General features: G+C 40.8%; 1 protein-coding gene across 2 annotated transcripts; it reads right to left on the bottom strand.

The window, feature by feature from the left end:
- Window positions 1–249: 249 nt before the first annotated feature.
- Window positions 250–14,118, bottom strand: LOC122697578 (ADP ribosylation factor like GTPase 14 effector protein). Of its 2 annotated transcripts, none has more exons than XM_043908494.1 (4): window positions 13,961–14,118; window positions 3,682–4,171; window positions 2,306–2,433; window positions 250–781 (listed from the first exon to the last, which is right to left on the bottom strand). In XM_043908494.1, the coding sequence occupies exons 2-4, from the start codon at window positions 4,105–4,107 to the stop codon at window positions 553–555; spliced, it is 783 nt and encodes a 260-aa protein (XP_043764429.1). In that variant the 5' UTR covers window positions 4,108–4,171; window positions 13,961–14,118; the 3' UTR covers window positions 250–552. The 2 variants fall into 2 exon arrangements, with proteins under 2 accessions (XP_043764429.1, XP_043764437.1); XM_043908502.1 differs by lacking the exon at window positions 13,961–14,118 and adding an exon at window positions 13,667–13,814.
- Between the last annotated feature and the right edge of the window lie 1,048 nt (window positions 14,119–15,166).

Below are 15,166 nucleotides of genomic sequence, written 5' to 3'. Positions count from 1 at the left end.
GCTTTGTAAAAGGTCACATGGGTGACAAGGATACAACACAACTATGTGCTTTGCTGTCTGAACAAACTGAGTAATAGATGTGCAGTGATGAATCATTAGCAGGATCTGAGAGGTAGTTTGACTAGTCACTGATCTTGAAGTACATGTGTCACATACTGACTGGAGAGCTTAACAGCTAGCAGGAAGTTTGTACTTTGTGGAACTACTCACAGTTAACATACCACAGTAACTGAACTTAAATTTCAACTGTTGCTGTGAAGGAACTGGTTTATTTAACTGTATCAGTGTCATGGAAATTTATGGACATGCAAACTGTATAAACAGAGGACTGCCTATACACTACTTCTTTACATTGACTCAGACAGGCTTGAAGAGCTGACTGCTGAGTAATAAACAGTCCATCTAAATTTACATCAAATAACTTAAGGTACCCAAAAGGCAGTGTTAGTGCACTGAGTACATATGCGTCAATTGGCAAAACCAACTTTAACATGTATCTTAGAATTACAAAACTTTAGAAATACAGAAAGGGTCACAAGCGGACACCACAAATTATCCAGCATGTTTGTTATGAATTATTTCTCCTCCTTCGATTTCAATTTGCTCATACAGCCACTTTCGATCACAGCGGCATTCGGCACCACATTTGGTAGACCCGCAGGAAGGACAGGCATAGAAGCAGCCCAAGCAGTCTTCATCAAGGCAGTCACAGAGGTCCATTCCGCTGAAAATCAGGAGGCCCTGGCTATCGTAGACCTTACTCTTAGCCGGGATCACTTGTCTGTGATACAAACACAAGGCAAGTTATACACTTCATGCATATTTTATTTCTAAATATTTAGTTGACAATAAGGTAATGAAACAAAGTTTAAGGGTGATAAAATGTTTTGGATTATGGATGAAACACTGCCAAACTGATATATGGCTTACCTGACTCAAAGTTACTCTACAAATAAGTTAACAAACTGCTTGTGAGAAGGCGGCCCTCTCTTGTAAAGGGCTGAAATATATCCAAAGGAATGCAGGTGAAATGTGTCCAAAACTAATAATATAGTTGCTAAAACTATTCATCCCTTACCAAAAAGAAAAGAATACATAATAGTGGTACATTTTATTAGCAACCAATCTCTTTACCGCTTTGTGAACATAGCTCTATTTTTATCACAGTATACTATCCAGCTGTTTTTTATACTGCAATTAATCTGTTTCTTGTTCTTTGACAGACTAGCAAATCTGGCCTAAAAGCACCTAATGACTCAATGGAAAACCTTCACAGATGGAATAATGGCCTGTGTAAAAAATAATTCTGAATGATTACACTAACATTTGTCAATTTGTATTTTAGAAATGTTCCATTTAAAAAGTCATATTCTAAACAATTTAGCTTTCTTGTTTGTTCTATTAACTACACCAAAATTGTTTCTATTTTGCTGTGCTTAGAAGTTTAGTCATGTCTGTCTCTCTGTGACCCCATGGACTGCAGCCCACCAGGCTCCTCTGTCCATGGGGATTCTCTAGCCAAGAATACTGGAGTGGGTTGCCATGCCCTCCTCCAGGGGATCTTCCCAACCCAGGGGTTGAACCCAGGACTCCTGCATGGCAGGCAGATTCTTTACCATCTGAGCCACTAGGGAAGCATAAGTAATTCTTGCTTGAGGACATTCTATATATAAGGACTCTTACTCTTAGAAAATACATGCTAAGTCATTCAGTCATGTCCAGCTCTTATGTCAGCCCATGGACTACAGTCTGCCAGGCTCCTCTGTCCATGGGATTCTCCAGGCAAGAATACTGGAGTGGGTTGCCATGCCCTCCTCCAGGAAATCTTCCCAACTCAGGGATCAAACCCTTGTCTCCTGTGGTTCCTGCACTGCAGGCAGATTCTTTACCACTGAACCACTGGGGATTCCATTTCTATTTTAGACATTAAAAAATAAAAAACAACCTTGCATTCTCATAAAATTTAGGTTTTAGTTGCCACCTATAGAGCAGAGACATACAAACGATGTATTAATGCTTTTCAAATAATTATTTTAGTTACAAGAAGTATAGTATGCTTAAATTATTTTAATTACTGTGCCAAAAAGATTATCTTATTCACTTCATTGAGACTTTCTCAGAAACAAAATTTTTAGAGTGGAAAGAACACCTTAATTTTCTATGAGACCCTTGGGGGTTCTTACTAATTCCAGATTACCAAATTTAAACTATCTAACCAGAAAATTCAAAACTTGGAAGAGAAAGATAGGAAAACAGTACAGATGTGAGGCAAGTTAACATACGACTTAAACAACACATAGTGTACCTGTCTGAACCAGCTGTTGCATTTTTGGTAAGCCTTCTTTTTTCTCTTTTACCAGTTTCTGGAGCAAATTCAGTTTGTTTTCCTGGGTTTGCAAATTGTAATGACCTCAAAGCTTTAGCAGTTCTTCCCTGAATAAAGGTTAAGAAATTAGTAACTCAAATCTTAATATCAAACCATACATAGATATTTCACTTAACATTAACCCAGATTATTTCTTAGCCGGGAAGACAGTCTGGAACTTGCAAAAAAAGAAAGAAAAAAGTTTTAGTGCCCAAATGTAACAAAATTTATACTGGGTCCTGGAGCTATGCCTTTGAGGGGATAACAAAGGAAAAGCACTATATATAATTTAAAATTTTAATTATCTTTTAATTTGGTTTATTAATAGAAAGGAGAAAATTGAGAAAAATATGCCAGCAGCAAGAATTATAAATTGCTTATAAATAGAAAATTTGAGAAGTCCTCCTTTGACATACCAGTCCTTGTTCTACACCAGACAGCTTTATGAAATCTTAAAACTGTTCTGATAACGGTTAAATATCTAAATGTAGGCATGTGAATAAGGAAGAGAGTTATAAGATATTTAATACTTGCAATGTAAAAATGTATGCTTTTTGACAGTAGGGAGTCCTAAAATTAGCCTTGACAATAATAAGAATGAATTCAGAGCTAGACGCAAAGGAAACTCACAAGCATCTTAAAAACCCAGATAAGAATGGGATAGTGCCAAAGTCAAAAGAAAGGCTGAAATAAGAAACAATTATTTCAAGTCACTTCTGAAGTTCCTTTTAAAGCAGCAGTTTTCAAGTCTTTCATAAAAAAGGGAATTCATTCTGCTGTATTTCAAACCCTTGCTGGCAGGCATAACCTACTAAGTTACTTCAGTATCAGAAAAGGAGCTAAGATTGTTAAGCTCTGGCAATGCCAGAATGTCTTAGCACTAGGAGTTGCAGCTTGAAAGTCTAGGGAATATTATATTATTCTTTCCCTAAGCCAACACTCTTTACCATACAATCTGGGTTTACACAAATATTTAGAAAACATCATCTATTTTTACCTCCCCAACTTTATATTCACTGCATTCAAGTCCATCCCTTGATATTCTAGTGGAATTGGTTCCACGATCAGTTGTGGAGACCAAAATGCCAGGCTGCTGCTCAAGTCCCAGAGTTGGGCCTCTGCATCTTTGGATTCAACCAACCACAGATTGTAATAGTATGGTATTGACTGAAAGAAGTCCACATATAAGTGGACCTGCACAGTTCAAATCTACGTTGTTTAAGGGCCAACTGTAATAAGTGATATAAATGACTTCTTTATAATCAAACAAAACCCTACATTGTAGAAGTAACGGAGAAAAAATTGACTCTACATACATCTGAGTCAGGTTTTCTTCTCTGCCGGTCTTCAGAATCAACATCCACACTTCCATTGATTATCTGTGTACATTTTGGACAAAGCTTCCAACCAGGTACAAGTTGTCTTCCAAATTTTGCACTCAGAAAAGTGGCATCATCTAAATCAATTACATGTAAATTTTTTTTGGCTAGCTTTTTGTGTATGTTAAATGGGTCACAACATGACTTCTGCAAATCCTCAAATCTGTCGATGTAAATTTTTGCATGATGGAAGCAAATTGTATTGTTCCCAGAAAGTGTCATTCCAGTTCTCAGTTGAAGTAGAAGCATGTCATTTGATGACAATTCTTGCAAAGTCTTGAAACCTGTATGACGAGTATAATAGGTTTTATGGCACTCATTTGTGGTACGGAGCTGGACTCCAACTGAACATGGATCCATCATGCTTGATTCTAGTGAGTTTCCTCTTTCTGATTTTTGCCTAGAGAACACTCTCTAGCAGATCACCCTAGAGAAAACATTAAAGACAGATTTGTGCTGCAAAATTTTTATCTGGGAAGCTGAAAAAGCATTTGATAAAATTCAAAGCCTGCATAATAAAAAGAAAACCCTTAGCAAGCAAGGAGTAGAAAGACATTTACCAAAAGCCTACAAAAACATTAGAAAATAATCATGGCTAGTTTGACTACAGTAAATATGTCAATTCTACAGGAATTTATCTATAAATTCAGTATGATTACAATCAAAGTTTCACCAGGTATTCCACAAATCCCCCACCACCCAGAATTTAGCAAGCTGGTCTATGGAAGAGTAAAGGTTCAAGAAAGCCAAGATAATCTTGAAGGAAATCAAAATAAGAAATTTATTTACTATAAAGCTATTATAATTAGAACAATGTGTGGGATCTCTCAGGTATCACTGTTAGGGTAGAATTATTTATTACTGGAGTTGCCAGATAAAATACAGGATGCTCAGTTAAATTTGAATTTTAGATAATGCATAAACAATTTAAATCATATCCCAAATATTGCTAAAAAGTCATTTGTTGCTTCTCTGAAGTTAAAATTAAACTGGGTTTCCTATATTTTATTTGCTAAATTTAGCAGCCTCATTTACTGTGCCTTTCCCTCACCATCTTCCAGTAAGTAGAGATCTTTCTTTGGTGCCAGTTTCACATTATCTCCCACCTCTTCTGTGCTGCTAAAAGAAAGCTGAACTACCGATGAACAAATTACAGGACCTCCTCAGTTAAAAATTAAAGTGCCCCGGCCAGCTGTAGTACAAAATGTATTTTTCACACTGCTTAAAGCTCAATGGCATACTGGAACCATTCACTTGAGTGAAACTGTCATGATAAAAGTGTACACACCTGTATCAAAGCAGTTTTACATTCAAACATTGCTTTAAAAAAGAAAAAAAAAAAAAAGCCAGGCTAGCTCAAGAAGCACAAAATTTCAGGCAGTGATTTCAGTGGCTGCTGCCTGCTTTCTAAAACTTACCCCTCTGGTACTCCTCCCCTGTAGTTAACTCCCAACGCCCTCCCTTAGGCTAAGGTTCCACTATAGAGTTCTCTGAATTTGTTTCCAAGCAACTGTTTCTTTTGCTCACTTAGGCCTGTGCTCTGGCAATGTGCCCCAGAATTAGCATTTTTTTTTCCTTCAAATGGTAGTCTAGTAGCCTCATGTTGCTCTCTTCACTTGCCGCATGGTGCTATGTTCGCCAAGGCTTCCCAGGTGGCACGAGTGGTAAAGAACCTGCCCACCAATACAGTAGACGTAAGAGAAATGGGTTCCATCCCTGGATTGGGAAGACCCCTGGAGGAGGGCATGGCAACCCACTCCAGTATTCTTGCCTGGAGAATCCTGTGGACAGAGGATCCCGTCGGGCTACGACCCAAAGGGTCGCAGAGAGTCAGACATGACTGAAGCAACAGCACAGCCAGCACAACGTCTTCCTTAAATACACTGCTACTCACTGTCCATGAACCAGCGCTAGCAGCAGCTGGGACCTATTAGAAAAGAAGCTCTCACAAGGCCCGTGCACTCACTGAATTAGAATCGCATTCACTCACTTCACTGTAGATAATTCAATTAACAGAACAGTAACCAAGCACCTTCTATATTTACAGAGTACATCAAAAAAGAATAAGAAACACACAGACCAGAGTGAAGTAAGCCAGAAAGATAAAGAACATTACAGCATACTAACACATGTATATGGAATTTAGAAAGATGGTAACGATAACCCTATATGCAAAACAGAAAAAGAGACACAGAAGTACAGAACAGACTTTTGGACTCTGTGGGAGAAGGTGAGGGTGGGATGTTTCGAGAGAACAGCATGTATATTATCTATGGTGAAACAGGTCACCAGCCCAGGTGGGATGCATGAGACAAGTGCTTGGGCCTGGTGCACTGGGAGGACCCAGAGGGATCGGGTGGAGAGGGAGGTGGGAGGGGGGATTGGGATGGGGAATACGTGTAACTCTATGGCTGATTCATATCAATGTATGACAAAACCCACTGAAATGTTGTGAAGTAATTAGCCTCCAACTAATAAAAAAAAAAAAAAAGAATAAGAAACACACAGACATGCACTTGCCTTCTAGGAAGTCTGATACTTAAGGGAAGATTATTTGAGAGGGGGAGAGGGAGCTGTAAATTTCATAAACTAGGTTTGGAGAAAAATACCTGGCTTCAATGGAAAACTGTGCTGTTGAGAGTACAACCTTTAGGTTACCACATTCCGATTATGTGGGAGCTCTGAGTCTTCATTGCCTTTGAGCTATTTTACACTGGACAAGAGTATATAACTAACAGCAATGCAGAGCAATTCTTGTCCATATTCTTGTAAATTCTGTCTGTCAGAGGTACAACTGACTCCCCTGGCTCACTGTGGAAGAAGACAGTTTTGCCTCTATTTGCTCATTTATTTAAATATTCCTGATCAATAAATGTGTCTGTTCTGTTATTTGAACTGGTTATAACATCTTACCAATCCCCTTGTTAATAAGGAAAATAAAAACCAGGTACTACTGATTTTATATCAGTGTCACAGTCACAATTTTACTTCCTCTTTTATTTTTTATGGAAAATACGTTAAACACAGGAAAAGTCACTTGGACCAGCACAGTATCTAGTATTTCTCACAGAAGGGGGAAAAAAAAAATCAGCTTCTTACGGGACTAGATAAAAACCATATAACAAACAAGCCCTAAATGTGTTCATTTAGACCTGATTAATTTAGATTGGTTTTCCACTCTCCCCTCCCTACCCCACTTTTAGGAAAATTTCACTATGGTACAATTGAGATCGGTTTGTAAGTATTTCCAAACTAAGTGATGCAGGATTCATTAATTCCTGAATGTCAATGAGTATCCTAAAGGCCTTCCTATATAAACGTTTCAATGAATTTTATCTGTACATTTAATTATTTTCCACTTCAAATAGCAAAGTGCCTTTTAACAAGTTAAATTCTACCTGAGACCTGTACTCCTGGTTCTTGAACAGGCTCGCCTAAAGAAACCCTCCTACTCTCTGTATGGCTTCTGTAAGACTCAAGAACATCCCACTGTTCACCTACAACCAGAACAAAGGACCTCCAAATCCCCATTGTCTCATTTATAAATTTATGAGTATTCAGCTGAACTGCTCACTGAAATAATCAATTGAAACAAAATTGGAAAAATATAGCTAACCATATTTTAAGTTTCTCTCCTTCCTCTAGGCCCCTGAACTTTGGTATAACCTCAGCCAGAGCCAGCAAAGGATCCCTCCAGAGAAAGAGCTGGCTGGCCTCAGGCTAAAACAATCTGGGATCTATAATCAGACCAAGCAGTTCTGTTCCAAGCACTGTTTACTCTTCCCCTGAGAAGCTGGTAAATCTTTTGGTCCGAGAATTTGCTTCACTGCAATAATCTCTTTTCCCCTCTGGCAACAGTGCTTTCAATAAAGTCTCTCCCTACTAACTCCGGATTTTATTATTTGACACTTTCTTTAAAAAGTTCTGCATTCTCAATTTTCTCTTGCTTTAGAATTGCCAATACTTTCCCTCAATAACTAAACAGAGTATGTTTTGTGATTCTAAGATTAACTTTCAATATTTTTATAACACTCCCAGAAGAGTTGAGAGAGAAAGAAGTAAATATAGATTTGTTAGACTTCACTTCATTCTTCTATACTTGAGGTAGTAAACACAAGTACTGGATATCTGCTCCTCATATGACGTCAACACTGACAGCTCAGGGAATGTGAACATTGACAGCTCACTTTAAAAAGGAATATGCCTTTTTAAAAAATTGAGGTACTGACACAACATTATATTAGTTTCGGATGTACAATGAAACAATACAATATTTGTATATATTGCAAAATGATCAGCACAGTAAGTTTAGTTAACATCTGCCCCCACAGTTACAAATTTCTTTCTTTGATTTTTCTTTTTTTAAAGTCTACTCCCTCAGCAACTTTCAAATATGCAGTACAGAATTATTAATTAGTCATCAAGCTGGATGTCACATCCCCATTACTTATTTACAGCTGAAGTCCGTACCTTTTGACTCCCTTTTCACCCACTTTGCCCACCCTGACTTTTTGCAATGGCAATTTCCAATCTGTTCTTTTAATTCCAGTTTGGTTTTTAAACACTACAATTTAAATTTATTTTTTCTAGATCCCTTCAAGTTAAGTTTTAAGCATTTTTTCTTGCTATCCATTACCCAACTCTAAGGTAAGTAGGTTAGGTGCACTTAAGAAGTGACCTCAAACAAGGCCATGATGCTAGCAGGTTTTCCTAATAACATGAGCTCTAAGACCCGATCGCAGGCCTCCTACAGGGGTTAAAGCAGAACCCCTTTGTTACCACTCTTAAAGTTAGTAGGAAAAAAATCACATTAAGAGGAACTTCAACCAAACAAAAAACTTACTGTATTTTTAGGTCAACTTTTAAGAATCTCTCCCTTTCATGAAAAAAGTCTTTTTTCAGTATAGGGACATTTTATATAAGGCATTTTCACATTTACCTTTTATTTAATAAAAAAATAATAGTAATTCCATTCACCCCTCCTATGCAAATCAGCAGTTTCAGGCATGGGTGCGTGCACACACATGTCATGCCTCTTGCAACTGTCAATTTTTTGGGCCTATTATTTTCAAATACTACCTACAGGACATGTGAATGGGCACCAAGAGAAAGGTTAAACGGCTAAGTGAAACAGTCTTAAGCCTCAAGACCCAGGCACCATAATGTGAACTTCAGACAATAATACAGTCCACAGTATCATTTAAAATATTTGGGAGGTTCCAGTCAAAGATGACAGTGTAGAAGACCCTGAACTTATCTCTTCACATGAACATGCTGAATTTGTACCTACATACAGATCAACTCCTGCTGAAGAAATACTGAGGGCTGCAGAACAAGTGATAGAGGGGTCATATAGAGGATGGGTAAAAGAGACAGAGACATGGTATCAATGGGAAACCCACCCCCAACAAGGGTCTTCAGAAGGGCGGAATATCACTGAGGAGCCTGTACACAGACTTGCCCATCCTGGGACAGAACAAAAAAGCAGCTGTTTAAAGGGCACCTACACTATGATGAAGGAAATCCATTTACTAACCCTAAAGCGTCTGCCAAATGAGCAGAGAGTTTCTGAAACTGTCTCTGTGTTAGTCTAAGATACAAGAGATGTGGGTTTGATCCCTGGGTCAGGAAGATCCCCTGGAAGAGGGCATGGCAACCCACTCCAGTGTTTCTGCGTGCAGTATCCCATGGACAGAGAAGCCTGGTGGGCTACAGTCCATATGGTTGTACAGAGTCAGATATGACTGAAGCAACTTAGTATGCAAGCTCGTGAATTTATATATATATATATAAAATGATGTATATATAAAATATATATATGTGCACACATACATCATTATTATATGTCAATATATATGAACCTATGGTAACCACAAACCTACAACAGATACACACACAAAAAAGAAAGAAATCCAAAAGTAACAGTGAAAAAATAAATCATCAAACCACTAGGGAAGAGACCAAGAGAAGAACTACAAAAACAACCAGAAACAATCAACAAAATGGCAATAGGTACATGGAAAAGGTCAGATTTCATTCCAATCCCTAAAAAAGGCAATGCCAAAGAGTGTTCAAATTACCACACAATTGCACTCATCTCACACGCTAATTAGGTAATGCTCAAAATTCTCCAAGCCAGGATTCAACAATACATGAATCGTGAACTTCCAGATGTTCAAGCTGGATTTAGAAAAGATAGAGGAACCAGAGATCAAATTGCCAACATCCGCTGGATCATCGAAAAAGCAAGAGAATTCCAGAAAAACATCCATTTCTGCTTTACTGACTATGCCAAAGCCTTTGACTGTGGGGATCACAATAAACTGTGAAACATTCTGAAAGAGATGGGAATACCAGACCACCTGACCTGCCTCTTGAGAAATCTGTATGCAGGTCAGGAAGCAACAGTTAGAACTGGACATGGAACAACAGACTGGTTCCAAATAGGGAAAGGAGTACGTCAAGGCTGTATATTGTCACCCTGCCTATGCAGAATACATCATGAGAAACGCTGGGCTGGAAGAAGCACAAGCTGGAATCAAGATTGCCAGGAGAAGTATCAATAACCTCAGATATGCGGATCTACCCTTATGGCACAAAGTGAAGAAGAACTGAAGAGCCTCTTGATGAAAGTGAAAGAGAGTAAAAAAGTTGGCTTAAGGCTCTACATTCAGAAAACTAAGATCATGGCATCTGGTCCCATCACTTCATGGCAAACAGATGGGGAAATAGTGGAAACAGTGAGAGACTATTTTTCTGGGGCTCCAAAATCACTGCAGATGGTGACTGCAGCCATGAAATTAAAAGACGCTTGCTCCTTGGAAGGAAAGTGATGACCAACCTAGACAGCATATTAGAAAGCAGAGACATTACTTTCCCAACAAAGGTCCGTCTAGTCAAGGTTATGGTTTTTCTAGTAGTCATGTATGGATGGGAGAGTTGGACTATAAATAAAGCTGAGTGTCGAAGAATTGATGCTTTTGAACTGTGGTGTTGGAGAAGACTCTTGAGAGTCCCTTGGAGTGCAAGGAGATCCAACCAGTCCATCCTAAAGGAGATCAGTCCTGAGTGTTCATTGGAAGGATTGATGCTGAAGCTGAAACTCCAATACTTTGGCCACCTCATGCAAAGAGCTGACTCATTTGAAAAGACCCTCATGCTGGGAAAGACTGAAGGTGGGAGAAGAAGGGGATGACAGAGGATGAGATGGTTGGATGGCATCACCGATTCAATAGACATGAGTATGGATAAACTCTGGGAGTTGGTGATGGACAGGGAGGCCTGGTGTGCTGCAGTTCGCAGAGAGTCAGACACGACTGAGTGACTGAACTGCACTGCACTGAACACACATACCTATCAATAATCACTTTAAATGTAAAGAGATTAAATGCGCCACATAGGGTGGGTGACTGGATTAAAATAGTAAGTCCCATCTATATACTGCACAATAATGTTTCCCTGGTGGCTCAGGTGGTAAAGATTCTGCCTATAATGTGAGAGACCCAGGTTCAATCCATGGGTCCAGAAGATCCCCTGGAGAAGTAAATGGCAACCCACTCCAGTATTGTCTGGAAAATCCCATGGACAAAGGAGCCTGGCAGGCTGTAGTTCAAGGGGTTGCAAAGAGTTGGATATGACTAACACTTTGTCCCAAGAACGACTAACACTTTAATATACTGCACAGTGTTCGTATTTGCAACAATTCAGCAAACCTTTCAGGTCTCCAAACTCCATTTGTGATTTGTCTCTATTTCTAGGGTCCTTAAAGGCCAAAGAGAACAGAACCCCTCAAATTCAACAACTGAGGGATTCTTTACAGACCAAGACGAATGAGTAAAGCTCTCTTTATTTCACCTGAATTGTGGATGTGGTCAAAACTGTCAAACAGTACTAACTACTCCTGGAGATGAACAGTACTTTAATTTTTTAACAGTGCTTCAATTTTTTTTTAAACAGATTAATTAACAGTACTTAATACTACTTATAATACTATGGAGAAGGAAATGGCAACCTACTCCAGTATTCTCGCCTGGGAAAGCCCATGGACAGAGGAGCCGGGCAGGCTAGAGTCCATGGGGTTGCAGAAGAGTCAGACAAGACTTAGCAACTGAATAACAACCACAATTAACTTAATACTCAATACAGATGTTGCGTAAGTGATTGTGATCTTAAACTGTGTGGAAAACACCCATCTCTTCCTAGAAAACAAAAGTCTGGACACTTAGTATGGCATTATTTGTTCAAACATCACACATTGCAGGTCAAAAAACACTACCTGAAAGTTTCTGTTACATTTTAAGTCTTCATATTGGGGCTTCCCTGGTGGCTCAGCTGGTAAAGAATCCTCCTGCAATGTGGGAGACATGGGTTCCATCCCTGGGTTGGGAAGATCCCCTGAAGAAGGTGGACAGGGCTTCACGACTCACTGTTCTCTTGCTCAGAAAGCCAGGCAATGCTAACTTATCCTTCAAGATAGTGTCCCCGTCTTCACCTTTCTGGCATGCCTTACCCACATTCTATTGTTACAGATCCTTTTTTTTCTCTGTTTGAAAATTTGCCTCTATTACTTCTTAGCTGTTGGAAGGCAGGAGCTATATAGTGTTATTTTCTGTATCACTTAAGCCAAAAGAAGAACGAAGTTCAAGGACTTCCCTTTTCCTAGCACTCATCACAGGCTTTCTTCTTTGCTGTTAGTTTTTCTCATTATATACTAAGCTCCATGAGGGCCAGGAATCATCTGGGTCCTGTTACAGCTGTAGCTTCTCTACCCCTGGCACACAGTAGGTAACATCTTCCGAATGAATACATCTTCCTCAACTGCCAGAATCTCACACAGAGAAGGCTGAATCTCCCCCAAATCAGTATAACCAGATGCTCAGGATCCTGCAACTATCCCTCCCTACCTCAATCCTGTGGTTACATGCGTTCCTCCCACACAAGCCCTTTCCTAGGGGCTTCTTCTCACTGGAGCAGTTAAAAGTCCTTAACACTTTCTTCGTTGTTAGTCACATCCAGACTCTTTTGTGACCTTGTGGACTGTAGCTCAACAGGCTCCTCTGTCTATGGGATCTTCCAGGCAAGAATACCGGAGTGGGTTGCCATTTTCTTCTCCCAGGGATCTTTCCAACCCAGAGACCAACCCGCATCTCCTGCATTGGCGGGCGGGGTTTTTTTTTTTTTTTTTTTTACCACTGAGCCATCTGCGAAGCAACACTTTCTTTAGCCTGATTAGAATCCCAACCTCCTTCCTTCCAAAAAATGAGCCTGGGAATACCTACTCCAGAATTACTCAACTTAAAAGTTTCATCTTTTTTATTTTTCAGTAAATGATTCCCCTCTGGGAAACTAATACATTTTAGGAATGACAAAGTATGGGAAGCCTTGCTAAGGACAAGATTGTAAAGGTAAAAGTATAGTTTTAAAAAGTTAAAGTTGCTCAGTCGTGTCAGACTCTTTGCGACCCCATTGACTATACAGGCCATGGAATTCTCCAAGTCAGAATACTGGAGTGGGTAGCCTTTCCCTTCTTCAGGGGATCTTCCCAATCCAGGGATCCAACCAGGGTTTCTCGCATTGCTGGAAGATTCTTTACCAGCTGAGCCACAAGGGAAGCCGAAGAATACTGGAGTGGGTAGCTTATCCCTTCTCCAGGGGATCTTCCCGGCCCAGGAATCGAAGCGGGGTCTCCTGCATTGCATGCAAAACTACCCTACTTTTCACCGGCCGTTTAACAGATACAGCATATGACCCCTATTATGTTCATGCTACCTGGACGGAGAAAAGAATACTATTCGACCTCCAGCCTCAACCAAACAGCTAGGACTGGGAAGGTTCTGATTTAAAAAATAAAACCCACAGAGCGGACCGATAAGCAGTAAATGGGGTTCTAGGCCACAAAAGCTCTCCTCTAAATAAGACAAACCTTAAGTCAAAATTAGGAGGGCTCCAGGTCTCCCCAAGGGAGGCGACAACCGGCAGAGTCGGCAGGAACTGTGCTTGACTTCGACACAAGAGGCCGCAGATCGACCGGAGGGAGAAGGGGTCGGGGCAGGGCGGCAGGCCGCGGAAGGCCCCAGGACGTAGCTGAAAATTCCCCTCACGTGTCCAACGTGCTCCCCCTCCTCCGCTCGGGGACCCCCTTCAGCCGACCCGGGCCCCCCTCCCACTCAGAAACCCGTCTCCACGCCCCGAACCTTCCCTTCTACCCCGTGTTTACCTTTAGCTTGAACTCCCCAACAACCGAGTGCGCACCACACCCGCCGCCTCAGAGCGCGGCCTGGGTACGCGCTTTTCAGCGCTTCCTGGAGTTTACCACCGAGAGAACGGCAAGCGAGGCTAGAGAGGCTCAGCGCTACCATAAAGAGAGGCCCGAAAGAAGCCTAGAGGGGAACCGAGCCTGGCCGCCTCCGGGGCGGAAAGGGCGGGGCTTCATGAATTGGCGAATGATTCAAGGTGAGGCAATAGTTGCTTCAGAGCCTGACTGAATTTTTTTTTTCTTTGACATTAGGAAATTGGGCGGTGCCTAGGGTCACCTTTACCAAGATGCAAGTTCCGCTAACTTGAGTTGTGTTCGCGAGTTTCTACGTCTGTGCGTGATGCCGAATCTTTGCACCTCAAGCCTCCTAATCCCTGAAGAAGTGAATGAATTCAAAACACTTTAAGAAGGCCCTCTGTCTGAGGTCTCCCATTTTATGATTTACTTCATTCAAGCGAAATATATTCCAAAATGCATCCCCTTTGTTATAAACTCTAAGAATGTGTGTGCTCACTGGCTCAGTCGTGTCCTCTGTCCATGGGATTCTCCAGGCAAGAACAGGAGTGGGTTGCCATTTTTCCTCCAGGGGATCTTCCTGAATGAAGGATCGAACCCTTATCCCTTCTGTTTCTTTACCACTAGCGCCACCTGGGGATCCCATTATGAACTATGAGAATAGCTGTTTATTACTTCGAGCGAAATAGGAGGCCTCCCTAGAAGGCCTACCAGGCGCAGTGGTAAAGAGCCTGCCTACCAATGCAGGAGACATAAAAGATGCGGGTTCGAGCCCTGAGATAGGAACATCGTCTGGAAAAGGCATGGCAACCCGCTCGAGTATTCTTGCCTGGAGAATCTCATGGACAGAAGAGCCTGGCGGGCTGCTGTCCATTGTGTCCCAGACGGTTGGACACGACTGAAGGGACTAAGCATGCACGCACAAAGTGTAGGAACCAGGAAGACACTTGCAAATTTTCTGAGGGAACAAATCATCGTCTTTCTTGTATGCTTATTGTCTGTACCAATTAGGAGCTCATTAATTTTTAAAGCCTGGCTTGGAGAATTTTGAGCATCACCTTGCTAGCTGTGAGATGAGTGCAATTGTGCAGTAGTTTGAGCATTCTTTGGCATTGCCTTTCTTTGGGATTGGAATGAAAACTGACCTTTTCC

The sequence above is a fragment of the Cervus elaphus genome, chromosome 1 (genome assembly GCF_910594005.1).
Source record: "Cervus elaphus chromosome 1, mCerEla1.1, whole genome shotgun sequence".
Lineage (NCBI taxonomy): Eukaryota > Metazoa > Chordata > Mammalia > Artiodactyla > Cervidae > Cervus > Cervus elaphus.
Note: the sequence above shows the minus strand (reverse complement) of the source record. Positions and strands in the feature narration are given on the sequence as shown.